Genomic DNA, 22334 nt, shown 5'->3' on the forward strand with positions numbered 1-22334 from the left:
ATGCATCAAGATCAGTTCCCTGAGAGATAGAATAGCAACTACATCACAGAAACAGGATAAATAAAGAATGCCAGACCCCAATCAGCAAAAGTACTTGTCTAAAGAAATCTGTCCTAGTCGTCTCAGAGGACGAGGAGCATTTTCTAAACAGTTTCTCAAGAAGGGAGACAAGGGCAGATACTTGGGATGGACTAAGAAATATTAACATTTCACATTGGATTACTGGTAAAAAGATTTATGAAAGAAGGGTGTATGTCATGTTTGCAGGCTAGAGAATGATGCCACAGTGTATCAAACTGACAGTGAAACATGGGGCTGTAAATATTAAGCTCTGGTGGTGTCTCGCTTACTCTGGAGTTTGATACCTGCTCTGAAATGAACATTTCAGAACATTGAACATTCATGAGCCAAGCGTTCTGTGACATCACAAGAAGTTCTTTGACAATCATCAAATCATTCAGGGACACGCGCCAGCCTGAGTGCATCCTGTGCTGTCATTAAAGGGTCAGCGTGTAGGATATAACGGTGGCTAGGGGATAACTGTCTACCCCTCAGCTTCCCTTTCCAAGTAGGGGATTTAACATTGGCATCCAGGTTACATAAAAACTCATAAGGCCATGTGTTGTTATGCCTGTGTTTGGATTATTCATTGTGGGCTGCTGTAGAGACTAGGTGGTGAAACTTGGCAGATTGCATGGAAGAAAACCCACTCCTGTTGTAGATATATGGCTCATTCTTAGGGAGAGGTTGTGAAAATTTTCTTGGTTAAGGAACCCCTACAAGATAGAAAATACTCTAGAAACCCTTTCATATATGTACCTTGGAAAAATTTGACCCAGCCTATTGTGGTGGTTTATGAATTTGGCAATGCAGACCCCCCCCCCCCGGCAGTCCACAGACACCCATTGGAAAACAGCTGCTTGAAGATAACAATGGTTCTTATGTTCAGGTGATTAAACATTTATGAAAACATAAATCCTACACGCTGTCCCTTTTAAAACAAAAGGGGACATTCCAAATACTTGCAGAGTTTAAGTTTTTTTTCAATCACATTGGTAAGCTTATATTATTTGTAATGGTAAAAATATGTATTACATTTGAAATTAATTCAGAAGTGGTTTTAGACATATGGATTTCCATAAAAAAATATTTAATTCCTATGCTGAAGTGATTCATGCCGCTCCATCATATTCATATATATATGCTCTTTCAGCTCGTGCAGTGCAGTTTCTTTGCGTGTATTCCAACATGCAGCAATAATGAATAACACATAAGTGACCAAGGAATTGAGAGTGAGCAGTACTGATGGTTTGAAATGTGGGGTGTGTAACGCAGACAAGTGGCTTGTGATGAAAACAAATTCTCGTTCAATAATAAAATAATGGCTTCATTTACATGGGCTTTGTTATTGTATTAATTGGCGGTTTGGGAAGTGATGTTTTAAAGGAAGGAGCGGCCTGCGATGAAAACAATTCCTGTTGATCTGCAGAGGTTGGGCTGTAATCTTCACCGGAGCCTGAAGGACAAGAGGTGAAGGCAGGAGGAAATGAAACAGATACATATCTGAGCAGTATTTAATTCACTGTCGCTGGGCTCCTCCTGGTAGCTCGTGCAAGGAGAGAATTGTTCGGACGTTATGATACTGTGATCTCCACTGCACTTGCTCTACAGTAGCAATATATCTTTTTGTCATTAATCTGTGCAGCGTAAAACTGCGGGAGTTTTGTCTAAAAAGTTCAGAAACACCCAGTATGGTCCACTTAACACTTTAGAGAAGGAGAACAAAACTTTTATTGAATCATAAAATCATTAGCCCCCACCTAAAAGCCTTTAGAGGCTTATCAATGTAATGTGAGTCTCCAGAAATCAAATGCTACAGACACATACACCCACCAGACTGCATGGTTTTGGTAATTTAAAGTGGAGATCTTATTTGTTCAGTAAAACTTGCTTTGAAGAGCAGTTCTTTTTATTTTGACAGAAAATCCTTCTCCTTAAATTATCTCTACTTCGACATTTGTCAACCTACCTACCTAATTTCACAGTCACTGCAGCTGATCACCTTGAGGTCGACGCGTTGTTTTAATGATTACCTCTTGAAGAGAAATGTGTCAATTTACAGGGGAAAACAATCTCGAAAGCTACACCCTAAATTATGACCATCACAATGAGATTTTAATGACATAATTATCTTGATCAAAATACATTAAGATGCTAAATCATGATTACAATATTATAATCACTAATCATGATATGAAACTTTGATTAATAATGCAAATGCTAGCATATTGCTGTCGTTTGTTTTTGATTTATCTCCTGTATGGCAAATGAATTACAATCAAAAAAGCACAAAATACAAATACCTATTAGAAGGTTGTGCAGACAAATGACAATCTTGGTAATCATAGATACCATATAGAAAATAGCTCATTGTCGAGAAAGTAAATATTTCTTCATAGCATAAGATTTGCTGATACAGAAAGAGGGAGCGGAGATTATAGCTAAACAGTTTAGTCTGTGAGTTTAACGTAAGTGAGAGAGAGAGACAAGCACATAGGGTGCCTATAACTAATAGTGTGAAAAGATAGTTACTGATAAAATGTTTGTAATAATGAACATTGGATTTTAAAATCTTGTGCATCAGTGTTCGCAGGCAGCAAGACCCTTTTTTCCTCGTTGTGATAACAAACAAATAAATTATATAGATAATGTAGGTTTTGTAGACAACTGCATCCACTTTATTTTAGTGTCATCAAAATGGCGTAACAATAAGTTATCCACAAACAGCTATGTTATGATCTGCCCCCATAAGGGACTCAAAGGTTCCCTTTTTACTATGAACCATCTCATACCTGGTGTGTCTCTTGGGTTGTTTTGCCTTTGTGATTGTCATTCCTTCCTGACATCATTTAGTTGATGGGTCCAATTATCCCTGTCTTCCTTGTGTAGTTAGTTTCTGTGCCGCCACTCGTCTTTGTCTGTTAATCTGTCGAATTCATCTCTCCGGTCGTACACTGTGTTTCGGTTCACAGGTGCCCCGTGTTACCTTCGTTTCGTTTTTGTTTTGACGAATTTGGAGTTTAGACTTTCTTTCTTCCCCGCCTGCCTGAATTTGAAAGTCTGTTTATTTTCATTAAATTATCTCCGTCACACTTACCCGCCTCTGTCAAGAGTCTGCATTTTGTGTGCAGAAATCCTTCAACACATAACAAATGAATGCATTATGTGAAAATGTGCAGGTGCGGGGCTGTGCTAAAGACAGTCATCAATTTTTTCTGCCTTATACCTGACAAGTAGAAAAACACAATGTTAGATATGCCATTATAAAACAGCATACACTGCACATTTCTGCATTGTTTGTGCCCATTACAATTTTCACTACCTTAACATTTATTCATTGCACTGAAGACTATTGCGATAATCAGCCGTATTAACTGTAACGAGCATCATCTACAGTCATAACACAGCTTGCCTTCAATTCTACTGCTGTAAACTTTTTTGTAAGAAAGAAAATTGTAGAAACTACAAACATTTGTTACAGTGAACAGAAGCAAACTCAAAAGGAGACAGAGACAACTGGGGTTATTATGGATTATTTATTGTTATGATTAAAGGCCATAAAAGTTCACAGTCTGAGTGAAAAATATATAAGAAAAAATGGACTCAAGGCCCGAAATTATCTTAAAAAAACACTAAATTGTTCTTGCAAACTGATGGGACAATCCTCCAAAGTGCAAGACGCTGTATGCATACAGCACTGCATTGTAGTAGATATTCAAATAGTGTTGAGATACTGAGCGTTGGGGGGGGGGGTTCTGCTCCATACAAGGGAGATAGCAATGAGATCCACCATTAATCATTTCAGAGAACCATGACAAGACCAAGTAAAGGAGGCTGAAGGGATAATAAGAATACACAGGAGAAAACAAGGCCATTCAGCAGCAGTAAAGTTCAATAGCTTTGAGAATACATTCTGCAGTATAGGAGTAGATGATCATTTTTAAATCTTTGTGGTCTTTCCAACCCTATTGTGTAATGTTTCTTTATGTGGGGTCACTCTTTCAAAGTGTTTGGGATGTGAAAATCATTTAATCACAGTTCCTTCAGTCAGTGAAGATTCACCGAGGTGAGAAAGAGCAGTCACTGGCACACCGGCGACCTTGGGGGAATGCTGTGCGACCGACCGGGGGTGTTTTTGACTGTCACATTGAGAAGTCGCAGAGATGACAGGGGTGAAAAACGTTTTTCCGTATCATCACTCCGGACAAAATCACCCCCCAGGAGACGCGGTAGATCACTCAGTCACTCACTTGTGAGGACCAGGGATTTGCCCCCCTAGTAGATGCCTGCCTGGCCCTGCTGGGGCGCCACACCTGGGTCAAAAGACACAGATGCGTCGCTCATGATTGCAGCGGCTTAACGCCACAGGCCTCAGCTCAGCGGTGAGTTTAACCCTGCCAGCCCACAGGCTTTAGGAGGAGTGCGTAATGGCTCTCTGCTGAGAAGCTAAACATGCGCATAAGTAGCCAGATTACATCCTATCATTAAGATGAGAGCTGTGAGTGTCAGACAGATTTTTTTTCCAGCAGGGTGTCAGAGGCCTTTTAAATCTTTATGCAAACATGACATCTGCACTCTCAGGCTTTGCTGAACAGCCTAAACAGTGTGTAGAGGTTTACGTATGCAATCAAAGGAGGACATTAAACGGCTCATCCATGGCATGCCCAAATGAGAATTGTTTAACTTGTTAAATACTATTATGTATGCAAATTGGTCATGATGAGTATTACAACAAAGCCTCCTGAGCCTTTGAATGCAGGATCACATTTTTAATTTGTGTAGGTGGAAATCCTCCAAGGTGAGTTGCATTCTGATTTCATTTTGTAGTTCATGCAAGGCCAACAGAAGGGGAATTTAAATTTGGTTCTAAAGCAATTGTGAGAGTTTGTATTGCATTAAATATTTGTAAAAGATCATCTTCAAAGTGTTGCATTACGCTGTAGTTCTCATTTGTATGAGTAACATATGTATATATTAAAGAAGTGCAGTTATTAAAGGAAATGATTAAAGAATATAGCAGGGAATTGTGCCTCACATTGCAGTTCACATCTTTATTTTATTAGCTCTGTGTTTACGGTAACACCAACTTTCATGGTATTTTGTCTTTTATCCTACTTGTCTCCATGACAGAACATAAAATTAGTTCAGGGCCCCTGCAAACCAGATTACTGTCCAATAGAAGGTTTGAAATGTACGTTCATGCTTGGTCCACATGCGTGTAGAAATCCTGCAATACAAACTTTTTTCTCTAAATCTGGGCGTCTCGTCCACACGTTTTAAATCACATTTTACAAATGCCTTCCAAAGTGCACATTTTTTTAAAAACTCTGTTTCTGTGTATCATGTTAAACAGTAGCATTTGGGAAACAATGACTTTACAGCTTACCTCATGCCCACTGTTGGTTTGTGTAATGACAATACACAGCAATATGGCAGCAATATACCAATCTAGCATCACTGCACCACATTTCAATCATAATGTTGTCTGGTGTTTGACAGATCTTAGATGTAGACTTTATCACCACCTTCTGGCCCAGCATGCGTGTTTGAGCCTCAGAGCCTTGGTTATTTTGACGAAGTGTTTGTTTAGTAAAAGGAAGGTTGTGTGGATGGAGTTGTCATTGTTGTTTTTTTAATATACGCAGTAGTGTCGACAAGACCTTAGGACAAAATGATCGCTGTCAGACCACTAATACAACGACAGCTCTGTTGATGCCACAGATGAGTGCCATTCCCATCTGTTAAATTGTCACCTGAATGTTTACTGTGGATAACAAGCTCACAAATTTATTTTGCTTCCAATTCTTTTTTAAACATCAAAAGCCTCATAAATTCCAAATGAGAGTCGCCGCCGTAACGGATCACTTTCAATTGTAAATCATCGCACCCAGCCGGAGGCACACAGTCCTCTCCGGGAAGCCGCTCTTCGTAATGTGATAGCTGCTTTTCAAACTCCAGGGGATAGATTGCTGTGAGCTCAGCAGGGTCGGCAGATACTTCACTTTGTCAGACCCCTGTCATAAACCCTAGGAGATATTAAATCAAGATTTTGCTTATCTAAATCTAATGCAGCCCAAGTGAGCCCCACACTTCCTCACGACTGTCTGAAAATGATTTTCAAACTAGATTAAACAGCGTCACAGGAATCACAGGAGAAAAATACAGCTGAAGATTAAAACTAGAGAGAATGCAATGTTATTCTCTCAAAGTAAAAATACATACGTGGCTGCGTTCCATGGCTTGTAGTTTATTCTGTTGTGAAGTAGCCAAACTAGAATTGAGGTCAGTGAGGTTTTAGTCTTTGTTTGTTTTTCTGTCTGATAATTAGCAGGATTAGGCAAAACTACGACCCTGCAATGTGGTGGGAGGATATGTTTTCAGTCAGGAATTGAACCATTACATTTTGGTGTGAACTTGGATAAGGGGTGTGGATCCAGTAATTTTTTTCACTTTCCTAACTGCGAGTAAGGGCGTTCTTCACCATTTAGATTTTATTCACAATAATTCATGGATCTTGATGAAAGGAGACACACAGGTTTTGTGGAGTGATATTTATGAGTTGGTGCAGATTCAAATCAAAAACCATCTAGTGAATTTCAATGTTGTTTGACACAAAGTCGTTTTCATGAAGGTCAAACTCGAACACACACAAAACAAACAATGATTAACTCAACTTTGACATGAAAACATTCAAAAGTGAGACACACACCTAACCAGCTCAGACAGAACAGAATATAATCAGGGTAGCATTAAACACTCAGGCATCTACTTAGCAACCCCCCTTAAAAAAGGAAACTCAGTCCAAGTCCAAGTCATTATAATTTAATAATTCAGCTCCCCCCCTCCATCAGAATCAGTCTCTTGTGGTTTCATGGGGCTCCCTGTGAACATGAAGATCAATACACCTCCTAAATCCCTGCATTCCATTTCACTTTAATAAGGTGTCACTGTTGTAAATGAGAGGGTCTCAAGCTGGAGAGTGCCTCCATCAGTCTGCAGGCGATGACTGATCGTTAGACTTATTTTGCCTTGTCATAAAAGCTCTTTCCCACAATAGGAGCCCCGCTGTATATGCAGTTCATAGTTTGGGAATGTCCAATAGATCCTGGTTACTACAGTGTTGTCAGTAACAGCGATCCAACAGCTCTCTCATCTTATTATTAGACACGTAATACCTTCACAAGGTTTGACAGGTTAAATCAAATACATCTCTCTATTTCATTATAACAGCAGCAATTTCATATTCTTATTTTCATCCAAATGTGGGTGCAGCATTCTTCATTCATCTTCGGGGGGGGGGGGGGGGGGGGCAGTGGGGGGGACACATAAATCAAGGTGATTCAAAGAGGAGAATCAATATGGCTTTGTCATTATAGTCGACTTCACCTGATTCTGACCCCATGTGTTGACTCACCCTGAAGAGTCTTACACAAGTGAATTGACAGCAAAAGCCACAACACGACTACAACTTCTTTGTTCTCTTCTTTGTTGGATGCTCCAAGCACCTGTATCGTAACACTTCAAATAGACAAGCATTACGTTTAAAGACTCGATTTGCTTGCAACGGCTCACTTCACTGCGGTAAGTGTCTCAGCTCATTTCATCGTCAGCATCTGTTGTCGCTCATTTGCGTTGTGGTGGTGTTTCTATTGTAGTTCTGATGTGGCTTTGGTTGTTGTGTTGTCAAATTTGCTGTTGTGTTGTGGCTCTTCATTCGTTTTTTTCTGCTATTGCTCTTTTGTGTGACTTCTCTGCCATTTTGTTGTATTTTACAAACTGTAATAGTATTATAAATATAGAAATGCCTGATTTGGCCTAGTCAATGGGACGAACTTATGGTACTTTAGTTGAAACCTAAGTTGTAGCCTTACAAAAACAGTTGCATTTTCAAAATAAAAATAACAAGAGAAAAAATATTGTCAAGATTTGGTTGTACAATTATTTGAAAATATAAAAACATTCAGGGAAGCTTAATGACATATGTAATTGTGAGAAAGAGACAGATCAAATGCTTCAAATACTTTTTTGTGTTTAGGTTATAATGTATTATCAATTTTTTTTTAAAAGATAAGACATTAAAAAATGTTTTCACAATCTTGCTTTAAGCAGCTTAGTAAAAGCCCCTTTCAAAATAAGGATAAGATTCCTGCTGTGTCATTCATGTTTTTGTTGTTCCGTAATCCTTCCATTCAAACGGCTTCACCAAGAACTAGAGTCATGGTTAACATCCCTTTTCCAGAAGCTCCACTATATCCCCCTTTTCACATTTCTGAGCCACAGCCTGAGCTGTGGCCCCAGAAGAATCCAGAAGTGTCGTGTCGGCCCCGTTCAGCAGTAGAGCCTTTACGATCGGCACACAGCCATGCTGGGCCGCCAGGTGTAAAGGTGTCGTCTTTCCTTTGCTTACAGCATTAACATCTGCATGATGTGTTATCAAGTGGAGTACACATGGGAAACTAACACTGGTGCAGGCTGCATGTAGTGGTGTCCATCCTTCACGGTCCTCCGTCACATTTGGCTCTGCTTTGGCCGTCAAAAGCTTTGCCACCACTTCCGACTGGCTCTGGTGGCAGGCGAGGTGGAGTGGAGTCCATCCATTTTCACCCTTAACATTCACACAACCACCCTGGCTCTCCAGCTGGACCATGGTAGCTCCATGACCTCTAAGGGCAGCCAGGTGAATGGGAGTCCAGCCTTGGAGGGTCCTGGAGTCTGGGCTGGCTCCTTTTGACAACAGCTGCCTGCATATGCCTGTGTGACCCTTCAGAGCAGCCAGGTGCAGTGCAGTGTAGCCCTTGCTGTCCACACTGTCGATGCTCGCCCCACCATCCAGCAAACATCTTACAACTCTATTATGGCCTTCCCCGGCCGACAGGTGAAGAGCAGTGGAATCCGTGGCATCTATAACATTGGGATCTGCTCCCTTTGAGAGGAGGAGCTTGGCAATATTCAGATATCCGTAGGCGGAGGCTAGGTGTAGCCCTGTCTTCCCTCGTGTTTCCTCCTTTTGTCCGACTGCTTCCTTCGACAGCCGTGAAAGCAGCAGGCGCGCCACTGCTTCGTGGCCGTTCTGGCAGGCCAGATGGAGGGGCATCCAGCCGGTTTTTTCCTGGGCATCCGCCGCAGCACCTTTGTCCAAAAGGAGACGTACAGCTCTGTCATCGCCGTTCTGAGCAGCAAAATGTAGAGCTGTCCACTGGTCCTCATCCCCCTGGGTGGCTGATGCCCCATGAACCAGCAGTAGAGAGATGATGTCATGAAGCCTGTAGAAAAGACACTTCATCTTTAGAGTACTTTTTTACATTTTAAGAAATGCACATATTTGCTCTGTTAATGAAAGCTAAATGAGAAGATTGATGCCGCTCTTATTTGTGTTTATAAAATATTGCTTTGATATTGCCGGAGAAACATCTGCTCTATATTTATCAGTTTTCTCCTCTAAGTCTGCAAGAAATTGTATAAGCTTTTCCAGAGTCACCCTACATTTTAAAAGATAGTTATTTTACTGCATTAATTTACTGCATTACTGAGTTTAATGCTATAACAATATTAAATACTTTAGTAAAAAATATTAGCAATTTAATATTTTATTTTAATTACATTTTCTTTCAGAATTTTTTACCATTTTAACTTTATCTTATTGTCAGGGATGACTTAATTCACTACCTTGCTAGCATAAATGACTTTTCCCTTAATCATTTCTTTAATTTTTCAATACAGACCTGTACAAGACAGCAATAATAAGTGGCGTGTAACCTAGGGCAGTTGTACAGTTGACTTCGGCATCCAGACTTAAGACATGCGCAACACTTGAGGCATCTCCGCTGACTACCGTGTAGTGGAGGAGGCTCTTTTCCCCTGAAAAGGGAGTGCACACATCCTCCCTCTTCACAGACTGTCTGAAACTACGAAAGTCCTTTCTGGACAAAAGCGAGAGAATGCTGTATGGGGCATGTTGGTCATCTGTGAAATGAAAACAAAGAGTATTGTATGAGACAAAGACCTGCAGAAAATGTGATTACAGACTGTGACGGGAACTTTTTCTTTGCAAGAAGTTTGCTTTATTTTAGTTCAATCTCCTCATTATACTGTGTAGAGCCATGTGCTTGTGTAAATAATGTGGGCTTCCTGGAGCCTGGGGTGCTCAGTCAATATCAGCCGTTTCAGTGAAATGTTTTCGCATTTGTCTTTGAACAAATGGACCTATACATTTCTATTTTAACTTGGTATCAGAAATGAAAGGATCAATAAAACATACTATGAATCATCTATTCAATAATCCAGCCAGCAGTTCAGGGAAAATGCATCAGATGCTCAAATGTCTTTTTTATTCGTTCCACCACTGATGGTTGACATTGCTTTTCAGTACTAATGTTAATATTAAATATGTGAGAGCACTTAAATAGCACTTTTTAAATGTCAGCCCTCCGACCTTTGTATTGAAAATGATTTCCTGCTCTAGTAATGTGTTTACCTGAGGGAATGTCAGGCATCTCAGGCAAAGTCATCTAAAATGGAAAAGAAAGAAAGAAAACACCTCAGAAGTCATTAGCTGCTACATCAATCATCATAAGTGGCTCATAAGCACAAATATCAATGAATACTGTATATGAGCACTTGGTCTTCAAGGTTATGAATGACGCAACAGTTTAACACTGGTAATATTAGCTTATCTGCACACATTAATGCAGGGTACATTTTAATTGCCATTACTTACTAATATTTCTGTTTTCAGCCACACTAAAAAAATGTAGCCATTAATTTTTCTCAGAGACTGTCAAGGATTCTTTAGCCTCAATTAAACACCTCTACTAAAAGACTTGAAGATGATCAAACTCTGACCCATATGAATAATTAAACAAAACCGTCATTGGAAATAAAAAAAAACTGAATAACACAATAATTAAAAATGTAAAATTACAAGGTAGCCCACCAAATTTTCTCCACTACTTCAATTTATACGGCAATATTTTCTTGAATAGCAAATAGCACAAATAAAATAATGAATGGTGGGATTGAGAAGAACATCACTGTAACAACTCAATTGTAGACACTCCACTCCTACAACTCAATCGAGATAGCATTGCTGTAAAAATAATACAATCTCCTCAACTCAACTTGAAAGCCAAGTACAAAATGGATAAAATGGAAAAAAAATCATCAGTAGCACAGTTAAGGTACACCCCAGTTGTGACTTAACTGAAGGTTAGGATTATGAGGTTAGGAGAGACTGGCTCCTCCACTACCAGCTATTTTTTTTCATCTTCTGGTTTTAAAGTGGGTTTATAGATGTTTGCAATGGATATGAGAAACAAAGATATCCTCTGATATGTAAATCAAACAACGTTATAACAGAATACAGCAGCTCTACCTAATTACATCCTCACAGATGCTAGTTTGAGTGTATGTTCTTGTAGAAAGTACATTTTTCCCCAAACTCTTCATTATTCTGAACTGCCCATATTGCCAATGTTGGAGCCGAACAGCAGATCACACAGTATCAGTCAAGCTGAGTATCAAGTGGAACACACCTTAGGTATCGGGGGAACCAGCCAAGAATAATCAAGCGTTTGTTCCTTATCGCCGTTTCTGTGGATTGATCCTGGGATCTTCAGGACTTCACTCAGAGCCTCCGTCTTTATCACGGTGTCTGAAAAAAAAAAAAACACCTGTCAAGGACGGATCAGAATTTGCCTTATCAAGAAAATGTATTCCCCGACTTGCAGCTCTAAAACCCAGTGGGAACTTTTCATAATTACTCCACATTAGCGAATGAACAGTTACAAGTGAATTATTTCATAGGTACAATAGTAATAGCGGTGAGTATCATAAACAGTGTCGGCGGCCATGAAGGAACACACAACATTAATAAGTATTTATTATTTTATTTATTTTAAGCTTCACTGGGGCATTAGGACATTCTCACTAATTTGCCGGTGCGATTTTGTCTGGTAGAGTTTGTCTTGTTTGAGCGCCGATGCCTGCAGCACATATGTGGTCCAAAGAAGAAACATCTACCCAATTATGAGTACATGTTTTACGCTTAAAATGTCTGCTGTTATCCTAATATTTAGCCTGAAACATGGTGTACATGATGCAGTTTTGAGTCATATTTGAATGCTGAGGCTTACGGACACTTTCATGACACAACAGGAGCAGTATGGAGGCATTTCATGTTCTTTCTCTCAGTTGTTTTTCTACGTTTGAAGTAGTCGTCACCATTTACTTCAATTGTATTGGATTTGGCTTCAACACTGTTTACCCCTGAGACTCCAGAAGTGTTTTGCTGAATCAAACAATTCACCCGCCTCTCCTTCGGCATAGTGATGAGCAGATGGTGAGTGAGTTTTCATTTTTGGATGAACAATCCTTTTAAGGGCACACTGATGATGCAGAAGTCAAACCAGTCATACAAGTTAAGCCTTAGAATTGCTAGTATCCCGTCATTATTCCCGTACAATGACAAACTACATCATTCCTCGAGTGGTTGAAATACTTGTTTTGTTCCTTGTGTGTTTTGTGCCGTGTTCAAGATCCTCTTTAAAAGATAATATTGCTCCTCTGTCCTCGTGTATATTACAAATAGTACAGACTGAAGAGCCGCAGCTCCAATGACAACTTGAAATCTGAATATAGAGTCATCAGAAAAAAAAATCAGCTCTGTTTTCTTTTCTTTCTTTTTTTCTACTTTTGCACCTGAGAACAGTGGCCTCTTCCTGCTATCCTGGTCCCAACACTTCTGCATGAGGCTGATCATGGGGTCACACTCGTGGGGCTTCTCCTCAGGTATGATCTCCGTACAGGGTCTCCTCCCTTGTGATACCTGTAGGAGCACTGTGGTCACACTGCACCCTGGGTCAGCAAATGTGAGATGTGGGACACAAGGTACAGCAGAGATGAAGAAATGCAGAGAGAGCAGCAACAGGAGCTGCTGAGCTGGTTTTACACCTGTTTCTACACAGCATCAACACATTTTGCCAGAGGGGGGGGCAGACCGGATTTTGTTGTGCACTCAGGTTATGGGAACATTCTGTCTTCAACTACACGTCACATGATGGCATCAGACATTCACTGAAGACACCATGTCTACCTGTTTGTCAAGTTAAAAGCTGAGTTGTTTGGTTCATAATTTCACTCAAAAATATAAAGTGTTCATTCATTAATTGAACTGTAAATGTGCTCGTACTGACTTTTTCATCTTTAATGCTATGCTAAGCTGTTCATGTGTAATGAACAGATGTGAGAGTGGTATTGATCTCTCAGGAAAATGGGGGTTACGATATTTGTAGGGTTGGTTATGGTTTTGTATTAAGATTATGAAATTAAACATTGGGTCAGAGCTGTGACTTTTCCGGACCAAGGTTCCTGTTTTAACATTTGATCTGTTTGGTTTTGGTTATTTTTTCAGCTTTTTCTTCTCTTTTTGTTTAATGCTGTCTCACCTTACTGCAATTTGTCTGAAAGTTCGAACTACCCAAAGAAGAGTTTTCACGCTGTAAAGGAACCGAGACATGGTTTCAGTTTGATCTGGACCAAGACAATCGATTTTGGTTGGACAAAGTTTTGGTCCGCTGATGTGGACTGTGGTCGAAGGCACCTCTCACACCTGTTATTTTGTGTCAGACTAAACTGAAAGGGTCCAAAAGTAGCTGTGAAAGCTCCCTAAGGCTTAGATAATTGTTGCTGAGCGAGGTCTGTGGTCATCTTCAAAGAAAAAGGTCGTTACAAGTTTCTTCTGAAAATGCCCTATGATTTCATTAGTGCCATAAATGAATGTGAATGATGATGGACAGCAGTCTCCTTCCTATTATTGTCATCGGTCGAAGTAAAACGTCCAAAATGTAATTAGTGTTTAATTAGGTCTAGATCTGGTGGTTGTGAGGGCCATAGAATATGATCACAGCTGTCATACTCCCTTTCCTGCTCCCTTGTGCACTATGGAAGTACGCTGTGTCATCCTGTTTTATCCATTCATTTTCAGGCTGGTTCTTTCATTTCTCACCTGTCCATGTCTTTCAGAACATTATTTCAGTCAAGGCCTCTATGCCAATAGGTAGACATTCGTCACACATTTTGAGTTTGAGAGGGTGTTATTATTTTTGACACTTTCTATGCTTATTGACAACATTTGGGACATGACAACAGTTTAGTTGAATCGCGTCCAATTTCGATTCCTGGCAAGCTGCCTTGACCTTTTATGCTATTTAAATGAGGAACACTGTGTCGAAAACACTCAAGTACAATGTGACTCCTCGCGGAAGTTACACATATAAATCTATTTGATGTGAAGATGTGACACATTTGAAATGAAGTCACAACCTACCTGCGTACGGTTTCTGCTGTGTCAGAATCTCCCACATCACAATTCCAAAGCTGTAGGTCAGAGCACAAAAAGAAACCTCAGCTCTAATTCTCTCACTCTTTCATTTCCTGGATTCAGACAACGTAATGTTAATCCCCCTTAATACAGAAGTCAGTTAAAAAATTGTCGTGGTTTTTGTTCCAATAAAAGGTACTATTTAACATTTGAGTAACACTAGTGGTGAATGTAAAAGGGGACAAAAGAGCGAGTCAGACATGAGTACAATTTTAAAATGTCCCTGTTATTGTAATAGAATGAAAACAAATATCAGTGGAGAGCAAGGTTGCACTGTGTGAGTTGTGGATTGTGCACTGGGTCGGAAAGAATCGCAGTGACTCTTTGCTTTGATGCAATTTTGAAAAAATACTCTTGGCAAGTCACCTGTAAACATCAAACGTAGTTCCTGGTGGATCGGGGCACTGAGTGAAGGTCTCCGGTGGAATGTAACTAATGTTCCCTCTTGCTGTCAGATGCTCCATGAACAACTTCTTGCTCATTCCCTCTTCCCAGTGGATCAGACCGAAATCTGAAATCTGTGTAGGTAAACACAAGAACTCCACAGTTACACAGAGCTCAGAAGCATCACAAGGTCACTGTGACCATTAACGGTCTCGTTTTCCTGAGCTTCCCTGACCTTGACATGGAGATGATCGTCTAGTAGGACGTTTGACGTCTTGAGGTTAAGATGAAGTAGCGGAGGTTTCATGCTGTGGAGGAAATTCATGCCCATGGAGACCTCATGAATCATCTGGAACTTCTTTGGCCACATCAGCGTGTGACTGGCTAGGAGATTGTTAAGTGATCCATTGCTCATGTACTCCATCACCACAGCTGTCGCTTCACTACACAGTCCGTAGATGGACATGATGTATTTGAATTTCACTTTGACCATGTTGGACGCCTCGTCCATTATTCTTCTGTGATGGAAATAGTAATGTTCAGTGAAGGAGCTCCGACAATTAAAATGGATTATTTTTACTTTGACCACAGGAAATATGATTTTCAAACATTGTAAAGGCAAAGAGCAAACCGCAAAATCGTTGTTATGTTCGGTACCATGCCGGTATGATAACAAATATGTCTTAAAATAGTTTAAATCCTACCTGTAAAAGTTGTTTGGACACATGGTTGTGTCAAAGTTTTTCAGGGCACATTTTTCCCGCCAGAGTTTGAGCTTGACCTGGTACACCTGACCAAATCTGCATTCTGCCACTTTAATCCAGTCGGCCTCAAAGTCACCCTTCGTGAAGTCCCGGAACTGCCCGGAAGATCCGTCAAAACAATCCATGAGTTCAGAGGTCCTCTCTGACAAAACCCCCCACAGCACACGTCTTTAATCCTACACATAAACCGGGTTTATCCTGCAGATCAGCATCGATCAGAAGCAGGAGCTCAGGCGTCACGCTGGGAAAGAGAAAGTAGCAGAACCTGGATACACATTCAGATCCGTGGCTGTTTGAAAGGCATGTGGAGTCATGCACACTTAGGTTACACTGTTGTGGGAGGATCTGATCTGCAGAACTTGTTTGCACTGAAATGTGGCAGAGCCGGTTTTTAGCTGCCAAGAATGCTTACCTGGCTTTCAGTCAGCCAGATGCATCATTTCGAATCTTTGCCAGAAAACTGAGCATTTCTTCAGAGAAGTATGAATCCAGCATCCACACAGTTATGATAGCTGATATGAGAGACATACCCATTGTAGACGGGGCCTGTATAAACAGTAAATGAACTGCCTAATGATCCATCCACTTCTATCAAATCGCACTTTAACAAGACACTTAACCCCCTGCAGTTCCAATGGAACGGCTCAGTAGTCTGCAGTCTGACTCCGTGATTATGGCCGTTTTCTGTGCCGCCTGTGTGCTAGTGTGTATGTGTGTGTGTGTCTTTCTATAGTTGTGAGATCTTCAAAAAGCTGTTTCAGGGTTAATGATATAATGGGCTGCATTACGTCATTGAGTGTTCTCACAACTTAAGAAAGACGTGTGTGTGTGGGGGCGCACGCACAACCCACACTCTCCTACATTAGTAGTAATTACTGCATAATGTTATGCGACTCAATTCAGGGTACATGTTACATGTCTTCTCTTTCTTGCTATGAGCTATCTAGAGGAAAATATCATTACAACTCTATTGGTTCAATATGAAGTATTCTTGATTATGTTCAACCTTCCGGTGGCATACAGAGAACAGAACTGCCAATCACTACTTTCCCTTCAATTAGGCAGATACAGAAATGTTAACAATAACAACATCTATGAACAATACATTTAAAACCTGCATGCAGACACAGTGCAGATAACTCATTTGCATTCACCATCTGTTTTCACTGCTCTGAGGAGAACCTCTCATGTGACACAGGAGGCTCAATACACAAGTTTTCTATTCATCGCATCGTTTGTGACAATGTTTCTGAAGGTGTTTATAATTGTCTATAAATGCACAATCTTATTTTATGACAGTAATGAATCAGACACGTTGGTATTTTATACCCTGTGAGACTGGATTACCTTAACACCACTATCATGAAACTTCAGGCAGCAGCTAGTTCACCCAACTCTGACCCCTGAAGAGCAGCGCCTCTAAAGCTTCACAGGTTTAAGTGAGACAACCAGCAGATAAAGTTACTGCCAATATGTACTAGCCAAGTGGCATCCACTGTTTGTGGCATTTTGTCCAGTGCCATATAGTTTTTTTTAAAACCAGGAGAAGTCCATCCATTTTTTACGGTTGTGCCTTACTCTAAACTCAAGAACACTGCTGCTCACATACATGTGGAATCTACACATATTGGACAGCACCCTGTCAATCACACAGTATCCATTTGTCCCGATGCATAACATGGTTTATGAAACTTCATGCTGTATTGAAGATGTTTACTGACATTAAAATCAAGTGAAAAGTGGGGTCTGTTTCTCATCGAGGTTCCAGGCTCCTCGGTATCGGCCTCACTTTTCCAAACAGGAGTCTTTGTAGATTTTTATAAATAGTCAATGAGTCCAGCATATAACTCTGAATTATGTATCAATTAAGCGCTTATTTATTTTAAATATTTAAAACAAAGTAGATCTTAATAAAGCATTATAGCTTGGTTTGTCAGCTGGTTTGGTTGTCTGTCTCTGGACAAAGTCCGACTAGCTTTTCATCCGTGTCTCCAGACTTTATTCAAAGCGACGATCACTCTTTTTATGATGTTAGGCTTCTCTTATAACAAGAAAGCATATAAGTGTCACAGTATTACTATAAAGTTTATTGTGAAGCAGTTTTTGTCTTGCACGTCGGCTTCAAGCTTCTGCCAAAACTAGAATTACTTTGTTGTTATCAAATAATGTCATGTAAAGCAGCAGTTCCACAAAAGCAACATTTAAATAATCAGAAAGAAATTCTAAACCGGCCAAGGTAATCATATTCATAAAAGGATATTGTGTACTTCATAATTAGTGAATTACCTTTAATTGAATTGCAAATTTCCCTGAATACTTTTTTCTGCAACGCACAAGACTTCATTATGTGTAAACAGAGTATGTACTCTGACTTAGCTGAGCCGCATTTCTCTCATATTAATAACTTTCAGTCTGTTTTGATATTTTTCCCTTCACTGTTTAGGACACAAGGTTGCAGACAAGACTAAATGAGATTAAATCACTTTAAACCGATTTTGCCGAGAGCCCTTTTTGCAGCAGACAACAAATATGGAATTATTACTTTTGCATTATATTCAATGCCCCTGTGTACAGGAAGTATGTCTAAACGTTTTTTCCTCATTCTGTACTGATATTCGCCGTGCAACTCATTCAGCACACTGTAAATATCATTTTTAATTATCTAGGATGAAGTTTAAATTCAGCATTGCTGCAAGATGACTTTGAATGTCTTTCATGATGCTGTGATATGTGAACTGCAGCCATTTCAGTTCTGGGTGCATAGAGACAGTTACTGTGGATTTCAACTTTCTGTATCATTAAAGCAGGGTGCTCTTTGACAGAAAAGATTTAAACTGCCTGGCTTATTTGAGAGGATTACGGCAATAAGAATCTCATCGAGAAGATGGGCCAACAAAGATGTCCTCTACCACCTTCCCTTTTTATTCCCACCTGCTGTTCTGCTTTATAGGCCCGTCAGTTGTGTTTTACCACCACTCAAACTCCTTTACAGCTAAATCTATCTGGGAACATGAGGTATTGTTTTGTGATGTTAAAGAAGCAGATGAACTGAGATTTGCACATTTATGCGCACACACAGACACACAAACAGTGGGGACCACTTTCGGACGCTGCTCTGAATAAATTGTACCTGTGGGCCACTAGTAGCCTTGGCAGTCATATAAATATCTAGGCCATCTCCCTTGGGCTTCCTCATTCCGTGCACATTTAGATGCTCTATAGTTCCCGCTGAGAGCACGCCGCAAACCTCCACCACAAACTTACAACTGTGTGCCACCCTCACCGAGCAGCTGCCCGTCTCCCATCGTCTCCGTCTTTCTATAGCTCTTATGGATTGTAAATGTCGAAGTTGGTTTTTTTGGAGGGGGGGTTCACAACGTGCACCTCATCTGAGAGTAGCTTCAGGCCTGGATTCTGCAGTGATTTTTCCCCTCCTGAGGTTTTAAGTTTTCATTTTCGAAGACACAGTTAGGTATATTCATTAATGATTCCACTTCAATAGGATTTGCCCTTCCTGCTCCCTTTTAATCTGCTGGCTCACCCTGCAGGGCTGAGGTAGGGAGAGCATGCGAGAGTGTAGTGTGGTATGATTTGAATTTCGACTTTGAATGTGTCTGTTGGGGAGGAAAAAAAACGCTACTACAACACGATTGTGAAGCTTTAAGTGATTCCAGGTCAATTATTTTGCGGCGATGGATCATTGTGGTGAGCTGTCTGAACATGCTTTGGCTGAAATGAGCAAAATAACCAGCCGTAAAAAATTAAAAAGCATCATCAATAAAACACACAGCTCAGCTCTGTTTTGATTTTGAACAGGGTTTTTTTCACACGAGCCACAGCCACATTAAAACCTATCATCATCATTAGTTTACACTGTATTCGAACCATCAGTTTTTTTTTATAGGACAGTGCTCTGCATAGTTCTTGAATTAATGAAGTGTCAACTCCTCGCAACAGAGTGATTTCCAAACCCTTCATCTCTTGATGTGGGTACGATAATAGATGAATTTAACATTCACTCACGGCCATAGTTTCATGCTTCACTAACACACACTATTTCATGGGACAGAACTCGTGGATTGATGTTCCAATGAAAACCAGGTCACGATCAGACTCCTGATAGGCTATCTGAGGGGAGAAGTCTGTCTTCATTGATGGACCAACATTTAGCCAATCTCTGCCAGTCACATTAGCAGGCGCCACCACGCTGAGTAAAGGGCTGACTCGATGGAGCCCAACGCTTCTCCATTGCCCCCTCATGTCCTCCAATAACTGACGAGTTTAACTCCAGTGTCCCTGATCCACATTCTGTGAGCATAGGCAATGCTACACAAGATAGAGCAAGATGAACAAGTGGGGTGGGGGCATATTGTAGCGAATGGTGGTGTATTATCTGCTTTGTTAAAAGCTATCATATGCAAGCTGCGTGTTTCAGAATAGAACATTAATTGCCTCCTGTGTGTCTCTCAAGAGCCTGGACTGTTAATCAAAATCTTATCCTCCACCACATGTATTTCTGTAGAATTATAAACATGCAAGGTGCATGGTAGAGAGTACTAGCACAGGGAATTATGAGGTACAAGATGTCTTGAGTGTGAAAAGGAAAAATTCCAATTTGCTGATATATTCGTCTTTTGTGCATCGGTTCAAATCTGCATATCATCTAAATTAGAGGCCTCTGAAATATTTAAAACCTAATTTAATGAACAGCTGTATCTTTTTTAATTTGCCTCGATGCACATTTGCCTGCCGAGCGGACTTTTGATTGAAAGTTTATTCATTAATTTCTGCCGTGATGGGCTAAAATTGTATGAATCCTTTGGATCCCTGTTTTGAAGACAGCAGTTGGTTTCAGTGGCAAAAACCCAACTAGCAGTTAATCTAATTGAGCATTTTGTCACATCTTTGACTAAATGAAAACTGTCTTTTATCTGCTCCCAGGTCTGTTGTCTCTTCTACTCTAGATGGTTCATGATGCACTTACTGATGCGTTTTTCTCTGAATAGTTTACTGCTAATGAATGTTGGATTTCATTGTGAATCTCTTCTTGGATTTCTTGTGGTGTTTATGGCCTTAAGCCATGTTCTTTTCCTTGCGTTTGGTTTCTGGGTATGTGTGTAGTTGTTCATTTTTTCATGTTTTACTTTGAGGCTTTTTTCCCTGGGCTGTGTCCAAGATCCAAATCATCAAAGTCCATAATGCATCATGAAAAGTAGTATACAACTGATTGTCACAAATCAAGCAATATATACTCTGACAATAATGAATGTGCTTTGATCACGAGAGCTGTGCCAAACCATGAAGATAAGATAAGATAAGATATGCATGTTATTTTAAACCTGTATTAAGGAGCTATCAATCTCCAGGTGGCTTACAAAGAATATTGATTTGTGGCCACTGAGTGAAAATAAAGGTTTCAGAGCAGCTTTTCTATTTGGGGGATGGTGTTTATTTTCAGTGTCTGATAATAGACTGCTCTCGGTAAGTGTGAAATTTGGCTGCAACAGCTGTGTCACCTGTGAGAGGAGGTGTGAATTGGATTGCTCCTCGTCGTCTAGTCTGGCCTTTACTGGCTGATTCAAGCGGCCGCCAGCTCTGTGGCTAATATGATTGACTGCTCTTCTGTCTGTTGACTAATGTAATTGTCTGAAGCTATTTTGGTGTGGACCTGATCAGTTTAATTGGCCGTGGTTCCTCCTCGGTCACGGTAGGATCAAGTCAACACCTTGGTGCAGACAGCCACAGCCGGCTCATGGTGGAGCTGCTGAGGGGAGCAGCATAGCGCCCGCCGATGGAGGGCCAGCCGCACCAGCAGCATCGTGACAGAAGAGTTTACAACCTACTGAGTGAGGACATTTTTGGAAAGTGAGGACCTTTTGGGCTGTTTGGGGGTTAAGACCTGGTTTTAGGGTTAGGGTTACAATTAGGTTAAGGATTAGGGTAAGGCATTTAGTTTGGATGGTTAGGGTTAGGGTAAGGGGCTTGGGAATGCATTATGCCAATGAGTGTCCTCACGCAAATAGCTGTACAAATATATATGTGTGTGTTTGTGTAAATATATATTTGCACACATCATCTTAACAATATGGCTTCATCACATGCTATAGATAAATGCCATTGTCACCTCTCATTTCCTGTCCAGCGAAACCTCTCGTGCATGCTCAGCAATGACCTAGATTGATTGCTTTTTGTTTTAAGGCACAGCCAGTAATTATCTATCTCCTCTGGGAAGGTAGAGCTCTTCACATCTTTTCAAATATGGAACCCTGTTGTGGAGATTGATGACTGTAGACTCTGAGGGGAGAGCACTGCTCTGCTCAGAACACTGTTACAAGACACAAGGGGAATATGTAGCATGTGAGAATGAAAAATTCTATTGTAGCTACCAGGTAATTAACTTTTTCTGGGAGGAGTGGCGTTGCTGTTTGTTATCAAAGATGGTGTGAACAATGCACAGAGAAGATGGTTGAAATAATACAGGTGCACCTCTCTGTGTAAAAAGTGTAAAAAGCCTTTTTTTTCCTCTGTGGTAATTCTTATGTGGACAAAAGGTCAGAAGAAGAAATAGAGGAAATAGGAATTTAGCATGTAAGCAAACTTTGCTTTCCATCTGAGTTGGAGCAGTTCAAAGAAGGTAGTGGAGATGTAATGTAAAGCTCTCATGTTAATGAAATATTCCAGGGGAATATGTACCCGGACATCAAATGCCAAGACAGAAAAACAATTTCAAGGAGCGAGGAGGAGGAAAA

The 22334-nt window shown here is 40.4% G+C and overlaps 1 protein-coding gene across 1 annotated transcript; it reads right to left on the reverse strand.

The window, feature by feature from the left end:
* Positions 1–8281: 8281 nt before the first annotated feature.
* On the reverse strand, positions 8282–15710 carry ankk1 (ankyrin repeat and kinase domain containing 1). The gene is made up of 9 exons (XM_061072477.1): positions 15526–15710; positions 15057–15339; positions 14804–14955; positions 14384–14433; positions 12757–12912; positions 11592–11710; positions 10535–10568; positions 9783–10023; positions 8282–9323 (listed from the first exon to the last, which is right to left on the reverse strand). The coding sequence occupies exons 1-9, from the start codon at positions 15708–15710 to the stop codon at positions 8282–8284; spliced, it is 2262 nt and encodes a 753-aa protein (XP_060928460.1).
* Positions 15711–22334: the final 6624 nt, after the last annotated feature.

The sequence above is a fragment of the Limanda limanda genome, chromosome 6 (assembly GCF_963576545.1).
Source record: "Limanda limanda chromosome 6, fLimLim1.1, whole genome shotgun sequence".
Classification (NCBI taxonomy): Eukaryota; Metazoa; Chordata; class Actinopteri; order Pleuronectiformes; family Pleuronectidae; genus Limanda; species Limanda limanda.